This window comes from Macrosteles quadrilineatus, unplaced genomic scaffold (assembly GCF_028750875.1).
Source record: "Macrosteles quadrilineatus isolate MER2022 unplaced genomic scaffold, UCM_ALF_1.0 Scaffold_1__1_contigs__length_201487025, whole genome shotgun sequence".
Lineage (NCBI taxonomy): Eukaryota > Metazoa > Arthropoda > Insecta > Hemiptera > Cicadellidae > Macrosteles > Macrosteles quadrilineatus.
Window position 1 is genome coordinate 84302854 of NW_026542594.1, and position 11710 is coordinate 84314563.

General features: G+C 34.3%; 1 protein-coding gene across 4 annotated transcripts in view; it reads left to right on the top strand.

The window, feature by feature from the left end:
• Positions 1-870: 870 nt before the first annotated feature.
• LOC128983700 (WD repeat-containing protein 11-like) overlaps positions 871-11710 on the top strand; it is a 221408-nt gene continuing 210568 nt past the window's right edge. For 3 of the 4 annotated variants that reach the window (XR_008489893.1, XM_054403102.1, XM_054403100.1), the window contains exons 1-2: positions 897-984; positions 1353-1581. Coding sequence is in view for 2 of the 4 variants with exons in the window: in XM_054403102.1 (XP_054259077.1) it covers positions 1370-1581 (212 nt within the window). In the remaining 2 variants the exon portion in view is untranslated. The other variant, XR_008489894.1, reaches the window with a different exon arrangement.

Below are 11710 nucleotides of genomic sequence, written 5' to 3' on the forward strand. Positions count from 1 at the left end.
TAAATTTAATCCAAATTGTACAAAACAATTTAAGTACAAAAGACAAAAGAAGTACTCACACATATATTACCTATATCATTATTCAAAAGATCGCCGGTTCGATCCTGAGAAAAGTCAGTAGCTTTTTGATGGTTCGAAACTGGACCTAGCTGTTCCTGATCATTGGGCTTTTAAATAAATGATCCTGGCTAATGAAACTGCTGATCTTAGTCAGTAAAAAAACTACACATGTCACACACCATTCTACACTCATCCTTTATATCCACTCATCCATATTTGGGTCAAAATACGGTGGCGTCCCCATCTCAATGATTGATAATTGATAAAAATATCTTGATTTTCTGAAAGAAATGCCTGGACATAATTAATTAATGTTTTAAAATATCAGATTGTGATTTTTTCATACAATTAGTACCAACGGACCCACCTATTACCTCTGAATAAGCATGACGGTTAGCTCCAGACAAACTCTCAGGCTAAATTAGAGTTTCAGAAAATGATTGCTTCAGATCTGTGGACCTTCTAAAAGTTCTTAGTCTAATTTTTTCAAGTGTAATTTTTTAGTTTTTTTTTTACAAAAACATAGCGTTTTGTGTTGTTTGGTTGGAGTTAAAAAAAACTGCAACAAACTGACAAAAGTGCTGACAAGTAGTGTGTGGCAAAGTAAGTAAATGCAGCAATTAGCAGCTTTCTGTTCTATAATCAGTGCAAGGAAGCCCACTTTGTCGGTTAACTGTAGGAAAAACTAGTTCTTCTTTGTGGTGAAAATATGCTCAACGCTAGACTACTATATTGCCGTGGTAAGTGTCACTGCTGTGCTGTCGCTGTCTCAGCTCACTGCTCAGCTCAGAATCGTTGTGTCAAGCAATAGGCAGCTGTTTGTCAGGTTTGTCTGCCTCGTTCTTGTGTCTTGTTTCCTTGTTTGTTTGGTTTGGGTGTTTGGTTATGGGTTATGGTTATGGTTGGTTTGTGCGATTGAATGATGTGAGTGTTGACATTGTTAAAACGAAATGTTTCAAGTCTGTTTATTGTACTATTTATTGTAGTTTTTAATAGTTGGCAATATTACATTCTACTAAACAAATACATTTTAGGGCCTACTCTTTCATCTCATAAATATATAAATCTACTAAAGATAACTCATTAAGTTAGGGCCTACACAAATTTTGTTACCCTAGGTAGGCATAGGCATACCTCCAAACATTAGCGCTGTTTTGCTGATATTTTCTTCATTATTTTTGGTGAAAGAAGCTTTTTATCCATTTTTATTGATTATTTGTTGCAATAATTAATTAAGTTACATTGTACTTAGGCTATCAACTTATTTTAATTTGACACACTCTTTTGACTAGGCTATAGCTGAAAAACTATGATTATGGCAAGTTCTGAGCAACCTGCTTCAAACGTGATGAATGGTGGGGATGTTCTCACAACTGATGCTAAAAACCTTATGTGTGACAAGTTGTTAACCTCTGAAGAAGTTGAACAGAAAACACCAGCAGTTTTTCAACAATTTGTGTCTCCCAGAACTATAAATGGTCCGGCAAATCAGCTTAACAACACCAAAGGAACTATTAGTTGGTAAGTTAACATTAAAACTGGCAATATGAAGATTTTTTGTCAAATATCTGTGCTTCCAAAATGCCCATATGACAAAAATTGTCATAGTGTCAGTTTATTTTATTTTCCGTATGTTTGGTACGGTACGAGTTTATTCTGGAGGGTATAGCAAATCTTTGACAACTTATTTTTACTTTATCCCCATATTATTAGGCTATATGGATAAAGTATTGTTTACGCCAAAATTTTTGAGTATGAGTTTTGAGTGGATATATCCACTGAATTGATGTCTGTATGTGTGTATGTAAGTTATGTTGGTGTGTCTGTAGGTAGGCCTATGTGTTGATGTTTGACATTTTGGGTCAGATTTGGATTAAATTTGGTATTTATTTAGGTACTAATCCATGGTTTCTCCGGGCGTTTTTATTTTTTATTTTTGGAAAATTAGATTTTAATGTTGATTTTCTCATAAAACCCATAAAATAACGCGAAAATCGGATTTTCTCAAAAATTGCGCGAACGATTTTGAAAAAAAATAGTAGTAACTTATGTTGTAACCCTTTAAATTCAGAACAAAATGGTATAACTCCAATTTCTGTAAAAATTACGGTTAAAAATTCATTGTAAATTAAACTTATGGTATTTTCTACAAAATTAAAAAAAATTCAAAATTCAAAATTCTTTATTAAGTGCTCTTATACAGCTTAATAGCCCATAATATAAGAGAAAATCTTCATTTCTAAAGAAAAACCCTGTTCTGATTGAATTAAGTATTGATGTGAATCTGCCAATAACTCACCAATAAATAGTGCGCGCGCCTGTGCGTGCGTGCGGTCTCGCCATTCAAGGCCACCACGCGCTCTCTCTCTCCTTATTGTACTCTTCTCCCGCTTCTCCGGTCTACGTGTTATAGGTTATTTCAACGTTTGACGACTGAGTTGAAGCTACTTGGAGTGGATTTAAGTCACTGTCATAAGTGCTACGGAATATAAATAATATATAATATGCTTGATATATATATATAAAATATATAATTTATTATATTATTTATATATAATATAATATGCTTTATGGAATATAAAATATTTGCATTAAAGCCCGTGTATATTATATATTTAAAACAACCAGTAGGCTATTGCCTGAAAAATAAGCTTGTGCAAATTATGAGTTTGGCAACATAATAATATGATTTTCAGTCTCAAATTAAAAAAAAATATCTTTATCATCAGTTCAACCTATTAATTAGTACAGGAATAAATTGTTTACCTATCTATTTTATGCGTGGTTTCAATACAATTGTAATACCTTATGTTTAAAAAGTCTGTTGCGATGAATATTGAATATTGATGTGAAATTTTAATAGTATGTTAGTTAATAACTTATAACAATATAGGTACAGCTGAAATTGGCTTCAGCTGTAGCACAAGGACGGGAAATAAGCAATGGGACGATATATTTTATATATCATTGCATTTAACTCCAATTTCCATAAGATGTAGAAGCGTCTTTCAGTGGGTAGAACATTGACCAGGTCATGTTTGCGGATACTTCGGTATCATCAATATAGCATCTCAGGAACGATTCAGTGTCTGCCAGGGGACAGAATAGCGACGAAGCGTTCACGCGAAATCTATTGACGGCGATATTACGGGTCAATAGAAACGCGTGCAGCGATTCCACTATAAAAACTTAATAGAGGACATGTTCACGGATACTACGGTATCAATGTAGTATCTCAGGAACGTTTCGGCGTCTTCCAGGGGGCAGAATAGTGACGAAGCTCTCACGCAAAATTTATTGACGGCGATATTACGGGTCAATAGAAACGCGTGCAGCGATTCCACTATAAAAACTTAATAGAGGACATGTTCACGGATACTACGGTATCAATGTAGTATCTCAGGAACGTTTCAGCGTCTTCCAGGGGCCAGAATAGTGACGAAGCGCTCACGCGAAATCTATTGACGGCGATATTACGTGTCAATAGAAACGCGTGCAGCGATTCCACTATAAAAACTTAATAGAGGACATGTTCACGGATACTACGGTATCAATGTAGTATCTCAGGAACGTTTCAGCGTCTTCCAAGGGGCAGAATAGTGACGAAGCGCTCACGCGAAATTTATTGACGGCGATATTACGGGTCAATAGAAACGCGTGCAGCGATTCCACTATAAAAACTTAATAGAGGACATGTTCACGGATACTACGGTATCAATGTAGTATCTCAGGAAAGTTTCAGCGTCTTCCAGGGGGCAGAATAGTGACGAAGCGCTCACGCGAAATTTATTGACGGCGATATTACAGGTCAATAGAAACGCGTGCAGCGATTCCACTATAAAAACTTAATAGAGGACATGTTCACGGATACTACGGTATCAATGTAGTATCTCAGGAACGTTTCAGCGTCTTCCAGGGGCCAGAATAGTGACGAAGCGCTCACGCGAAATCTATTGACGGCGATATTACGTGTCAATAGAAACGCATGCAGCGATTCCACTATAAAAACTTAATAGAGGACATGTTCACGGATACTACGGTATCAATGTAGTATCTCAGGAACGTTTCAGCGTCTTCCAGGGGTCAGAATAGTGACGAAGCGCTCACGCGAAATCTATTGACGGCGATATTATGGGTCAATAGAAATGCGTGCAGCGATTCCACTATAAAAACTTAATAGAGGGCATGTTCACGGATACTACACGGTATCAATGTAGTATCTTAGGAACGTTTCGTACCTCTTATCGTTTTGAAGATTTTGTCCTCACAAATTCCCGAATCACATGTTGGGTTTACTGTGTCTTTTGTAATGTCTTTATGCTCACTGACACTGACATTTAGGGGGTGATTGTGAATAATGACTCGTCACAAAATTGGAAATTTTCCATCATCAAATTGAGTAGAGAGGTTACAGATCTTTTATTACATGACACTGCAACACCATCAACGGAAAATGTTCCAGTCGCAGGATGTCTGCAGTGTGGATCAAATATCCAATAAGAAGTGTCATTTTCTTTTATCAGGGCGACAGTTAGCAACCTTGAGGTGAAGACTCCAGCATTATGATTACAAAAGAATGAATTCAGTTCCGTGATTAGATTATTGCAATAACGACCAACTGTGTTTTGGTAAATTTCGTCAGCTATTGTCACTGTGCTTGATGCACGTCTTACATTAAATTTAGGTTCCAATTCATCAACGGCAAGATAAATCGGAGGAGTCGTGTTATTCTTGAGTTTTAGTGCATTTTGCGATTCTATGTGTTTGGAGTTTCCAATTACCAAAATTTCATCTATATCATTTTTGGACCACTTAGTTACAGGATGCAATTTGTTCATGACTATTGCCGTCACCGCATTGCTTGTACATTGCGTGTTTTTAAGATGACTTGGTAACCGGACGCTATTCTGTGAAAAATTGCCAGAAACAATATTTCCATCCTCAACTGTTGTATTTAATTTGCAAAATGGAGTTGTTTTCATGATTTAATGTTCTGTGTTAAAAATTCTTTAATGACTACTAGGCTTATTTCAATAAATTGTAATAACAATTATTACAATTTTTAGTTGTTGAATGTTTGTATCCGATGGTAAGCGACCGGACAATCTAAAAATAAAATACAAGAGTTTTAATGTCAAACTATTAGTAGATGGAGATGTGTATTGTAAATGTAATAAGTAAAAAGGATCGTAAAAAAGTAGATAACAGTTTTAAATAGACACATCCATACAGTACCAGAATTAAAGCCGCATCCCTACTATGCCGTGCCATTCTGTGCTGATCTAAGTTTGATGTCAATAATCGATATTTTTATGTATATCGATTATATATAATATATTACTTTTTGACTATATAGGCCTACATTTTATGCTTGTGATTTAATTGTTGTTAATGTATGGTAAAAAAAAAATTAAATCGCTGAACAAACTTTAAACTGTTTTATACTAACATAAAAACCTTAGTATGCTACTACAAATCACGTATTCTATGGTTATATTTGTTACACCTGCGGGAAAGTTTCAGGAAAAGGTTATAATTTAACTGTAATATAGATTAGATTTTGATAATAACATAATTACTTCCTTTAGCTAGGAAGAATTAAATACAATACAACATCTTTTTTAGGTCATTACAAGAGTGAAACAATATAACATTGTAATCCCTTAATGCGTGCTGATTACAATTAAATGTTTATTCATTGACTGATTATAAACATAGTATTTTTTTATGTTATACATTTGTTTGCGTGTAAAATAATTCGTTATTTTAACGATTAAATGCAAGCTTTGATTTCATATATTCAATAACAGTTTGCAACACTTAAAATGTTATTTGTCAAAGTCAACACTTTTAACAGCAAAGTAGAGATGCGGCAGAAAAAATGTATTGGAAATAAATAAAGTAGACGTCTCATGCTGCTCGTTTTGGCTTTTAGATAAATGTACTTGAAACTGGAAATTCCCTTATCTCTTAGGAATGTAGTTTTATAGCTGTGACATCCGGTTGACATCCGTTCTCACAGGGACGTCGCAAATATCCCTTATTGAATTTATTTTAGTCTAATTTCTATGTATCAAACCCATATATTTATATATACATAAACCTACATCAAATCCCTAAATGCAACCATAGTATATATGATGCAACCTACTGGTCTTAAAAAATTATGAATTGGCTCACCAGTTGGTACTGAAAACAAAGTTACCCTCTGGATTAAATTTCAGATAGTAAAACAGTGATTCAACTCAGCTTATTTAAATTATTTAGGCTTATTTCATTCTTCTTTGATCTTAACTCAATTTTATGTTATCAAAATTTAACCATTTGTCAACTGCTCATGTTGGTATTTGTTTCTTCCCGATTTGTATATCTTTATTTGTTTAAGCTATTTATTTGTTTAACAGCTTAGAAGATTGACTCTGTATATTTGTGGGTTGTTTATTGTAAAGACTTGAACCAACGCGATTCACAAATTAATAACAACTAGGTGAAACCCGTCGCAAATGACATAGCAATGGGACATTTCCAAAAATCAAAAATACTGTAAATTCGCTGTTACGTAGGAAAATATACTATACTATATTTACGTTTACAAATTGTTAACGAACGTATCTTATAAAGGATGATGTTATCTAGTTTAAAAGAAATATGACCATTCTGTCATGACAGTAGCTGCTTAAATAGCATTTTATCTTTGTATCATATTTTACAGTCAAAATGTTGTGTTATTTTTAACAACCCACTGCGTCAAAGTCCTTAATGTTGGCAGGTGCAAATAATTTGTCAATATGGGTACCATTTTAGACAAGTTTTCTATGTTTGAATTTTATTAGACACCATAAGAGCAGATATTTCTACAACAGTATTTGATATCTTTTGATATCTGATATCTGACATATCTTGGCAGAAGCTACAACGAATACTCTAAACATGTACAAGATGAAATCATTTAAATGTACACAAATAATTAACAATTGAAGATTTAAGATTAAGAATGGAGTAATGTATGTGTGATAAATGTATCATTTTCAATATTTTTTATTTATTATTTTAGATTATATTTATAGAGAAACGGTCATTCATAAGCAGCGGCCATTAACTGGCCAAGTCACCCTTTTGTTTTGATGCAGCTGTCAATAACATTCATTTATTATAAAAAAACACGGTCACATGTTGAAGGAATTTAAAATGTACAAACGCTATGCTAGCATGTTTCTTTAAGCCCTTTTTACTCTGATCGTGTGCATTGCAGGTAAAATCTAAATGGATCTGATATAAACTAATTTCTCTCGAATACAGAATAACTTTTACCAAATCAAATTATGGAGTCACTTATTTATATAATTGGGAATAAGGAATAAAGATTTAAGTTATGTCAATAATTCGTTGGTATTTTCCTTGAAAGTAGAAAATGTGAATTGAGACACGCGTACTGTGACTGTCTCACGCAGCAACTTGTTTACGAGAAAAAAAGGTATATTGAATGTATTTTTCCGTATCCATTAGTCAATCAGTGTACATTACATATTTCAGGTCGACTTTTAGACCACTGGACGATTAATTGTAAATGACAACGGGAACTATTGCTGATACAGTATGGACATGATTTTATTTACAGAACGGCAATTTAATATGCTGTATACCGGCTTAAAAACGTAATAGCATTATGGTTTTAGTATCATTTTCAGTATCACCAATTTTTTGAAAACGGATACCGGAAGTGCATGGCAGACATTCGTAGATCAACATTTGTGGTAAGTACATTGTTCCAAGAAAAAATATAATGTTGCAGCTGCCACAAATATTCATCGTAAATTTTTATGATTGTTATTCACAAAGCTCGCTCGACTGATAATGTAGATAAGCAATGCAGCAATAAAACAGAAGCAGCTGCAACATTTACGAGCTGATAAGCAATCCTGTCTTGTCTTGTTTTTATTACACACGCGCCAGCAATGGAGCAATAAAACGAGTTCGTTAAACTTAAACAGCATAATCGGACTTTGGGAACGGACGTGTCTGAATTGCGAACACCTCCAAAATGCTAGAGACTGAACATAAGTCGCCAAGATTGCACACAAATATTCGGAATCGGGGAAAATGGATGAGTCACTGTTTCTTGTAATTTATGGAAGATTTAATACAATTGTTTTAAATGTAATGTTTTAAGACTTGACTTGGCATGTACAAAAACGCAAAGAGTGGAAAAGTAAACGGATAAGCGAGAATTCATATGGGTGGGTTTCATCGATTTCCACTAGAGTGTGCAATTAATTGTGATATATTGTATTTTTAAACGTGACAGTTTTTTTTTTCATTTCAGGATTATGAATCAACCACTTTCACGATTTCGTGATTTTTGTGTTGAAATAAATATAATTTTCTAAGGAAAGGAATGTCAATGCCATGATTTCATTTTTTTAAGTTTAATTTTTTAGTCTAGCAGCCGACGCTAATAATTTAAAGTCGTTTCAGTGCTGTTTTAACTAACAGCTGGTTTCAAACTGTCATTGACGTTTTTATGTTACAAGTAGTTTACTTAAAATATTGATCGTCGGTGTTTACCCGCATACTGTTTCAATTTTAAATGTTGTTTTTTCCTACCGTAACGGATCTTCGTATTCAAGAAATCTGTAGATTTGGACTATACATCTCTAATACTTCTACCCTTGGGTAAAATCAAGATTTGTCTGAAATCAAATCTGTGTAAGTAGGCCTATAAGTTTATGACATGAAAGTTATGTCATGTTTGTAGATGTGTGTAGTCTATATCGATATACCAAAATTTCGAGGGTTATAAAAATGTAAACCGGTGTAGCAGGTCTCTATAAAACACTGGGGAAAACCCCCTACCATATTTTGAGCTGATTTTATTGTTAGTGCAACTTCAGAGCATACTTTTTACAAAATACAGTTACATTTTCAAAATCTGTTTAAAACTCAATGAGGCGTTCTGTTCACAAATTAACCCCTTCCAAATTAATTAAGTACATAGGCTAGATAACACTAATAATTATGGATTATGTTGATGTACGAATTATGGCGAAAAGATGAAACTGACTTTAGTAAATAACTAACTAAACTTTTCCTTGACTATGTTAAACAAACGTATTTGGCTCAGGTATTCTTGGGAGGGATACCTGAAGTGGGGAAGTCTAAGCTATTTTACAAAAAATACTTCCCGCTATAAGTACAGTTGTACTCTACGAATTAATAGTCTGCAAATTACAGACGAATTCCATAAATCAATACTCTGAGAATAGTGGATACTATACTTAGGATTATGTTCTCTTGCAAACTTTTAAGTTATAGGCTACGTATTAATATTCTGCGAACTACAGGTTCGAATTTAATTGTGTAACTTTCAAAACAATGGGCAACCGTTCATGGAATAACTGTACTACTTCGATGTCAATTTTGTTGTTTAATATCAGCAGTGTGAAATCATGAAATAAAGTGAATGTGACACTGTTGCTTGCTTCTCTGTCAACGCAAACAAACCGTGTGAGCTTTTTCCTGTTTATTGCCGAAGAAACTAACCAATATTTACTTTCTAATTTCTTTGTACGGGAAAGACTCCTTCACCAATATCAAATCAGGAATATTCTCAATGCATTTATTTTACCATAAAATCCAGACAATTATTTAAATGTATAAAATTTATATACAGCATTTATTGCTCAATGTTTACAATTTAAGAATTAGGAAATGTGAAAATATGTTTGTCAAGTGTGTACTGACTGTATTATGATGTTGAGTGGTTGAAGCATGCTCATATTAATACGAGTTGATTCCTTACTTAATTGCCACTATTACTATAAACATTTTATTTAATTCATTTCCACATTTTTCAAATACATTTTATACGTTTACGGAAAAAAACTATATGTAATTTATACATCATTTGATGTATAAAATTTAGGGGAAATGTCTAGAGAAAGCACAATATAAAAGTGTTAATTTGTATTTATCTTAATATCCACAACATTTGCGTAATAATACCAAATCCTTCCCATTCTTGCGAGTTCAGTCGAGCGGTGGTAATATGGGACAGTCTCTACCCTTGTGAACAATAGCTGGCTCGAGTCACGAGCCCAAGCCCTACAAGCAGGTACCGGGGGAGATCATGGCAGGGGGGGGACCTTTCCGGGGTGTGCATTTTGAAAACGATCGTGGTCAACGTATCCGGTTAGCATAAATTCTAATTAGAAAATCTGGTAATTGTATATGATAAGTGAATATAATTATCTAATTAATACGCAAACTCAAAAATAACTCGTCATATTGACGAGTGCATGCTGCAACTGAAATTGAGTGTCCGCGGCCGGAAACATCACCCCCCGGTCTCTGACGTCAATATGACGTAGGGGGGTGATGTTTCCGGGGGCGACCATTCCGCGTCCCCCCCCCCCCAATACCACAAATCAATCTTTTAAATTAACAAAAATATGTGGTAATAATTGTTTTATTGGTATTCACCTTGAAATTTCAATAAATTTTTTGTAAAATTTGACATAAATCTGCCATTTTGACCGAATATTAATACAGTACCAGTACCAATTATAGTCTTAGCATTTTGCGAGTGTCCCTGGATGCCAGGTCAGTTCCGCTCTCACGCACGCACACTGACCCTCACGAGCAGAGAGGATTAGGACCGACCCTAGCCACCCTAGACCGGCCGTACTTTCCCTTCATTAGTTCTTTTGTTGTTGTCTTTACACTAAAGTGTAAAGTAAAAAATCACAACTGCAGTGGGTGATTGTAACTTAGGTTTACGGATGATGCTAAACTCGCTTTTCCAATGTGTCACTTTCTATTCCTACCATTGACTATATATATAGTCAATAGTTCCTACTCACCGTGAGATGCAATCGTTGGACCATACAACCAATAGGCCCATAGCCCATCTCTTGGGTACGTACGCATACCCAATTATTCATAACAACCTTTTCGACGACGATCCTTGATACCGGTACTTTTTTCTATAGAACCGTTGGTAGCAGCAAGAATCATTTTTACATAACAACACATCACTGTAATTTACACATTAGTTATCGTTGGTGTTGCACCTTTACAGGCGTATTCAATTTAATTGATGTCTTAACTGCATAAGTTTTACTTTTTCTGTCTGGATTCCAACATGTTAGTTTATGCTAAGAAAACGATAACGCATCTTAGTAAAACATTTATTCAGCAAACCATCATGAATCACTTACAGTAATTTTTGTTTAAAGTAACCATTGTGGAAAGTAAATTTCAATTATAGGCTTACCTTAGGGCTATGCCTCATAGACCTATAAAGCATTTTTTAACATATGGATTTAACATATGGACCAACACGATCCGGGTGACATTTAATTGGGAAGCATTTGTTTTGGCTTGAAACTGTCAGATAATGTATTTTCGAAGGTTTATATGTAACGTCCGGTTCGAGTGGTGTAAAGGAAAAATTAATAACTGCTGGTTGGGAGCTTTGACTTAATTTATTTTTATATTAGATCACACACGACAGAAACATCAATTAGACAAATATTTGACAATTGGGGTTCACAACATATCACAAGGGTTGCAATTTGGTTACGATTACTAATTTAGATTTATGATCTGGTTATGATAATACAAAATTTACATTATTTAAAATGGCCGAGCG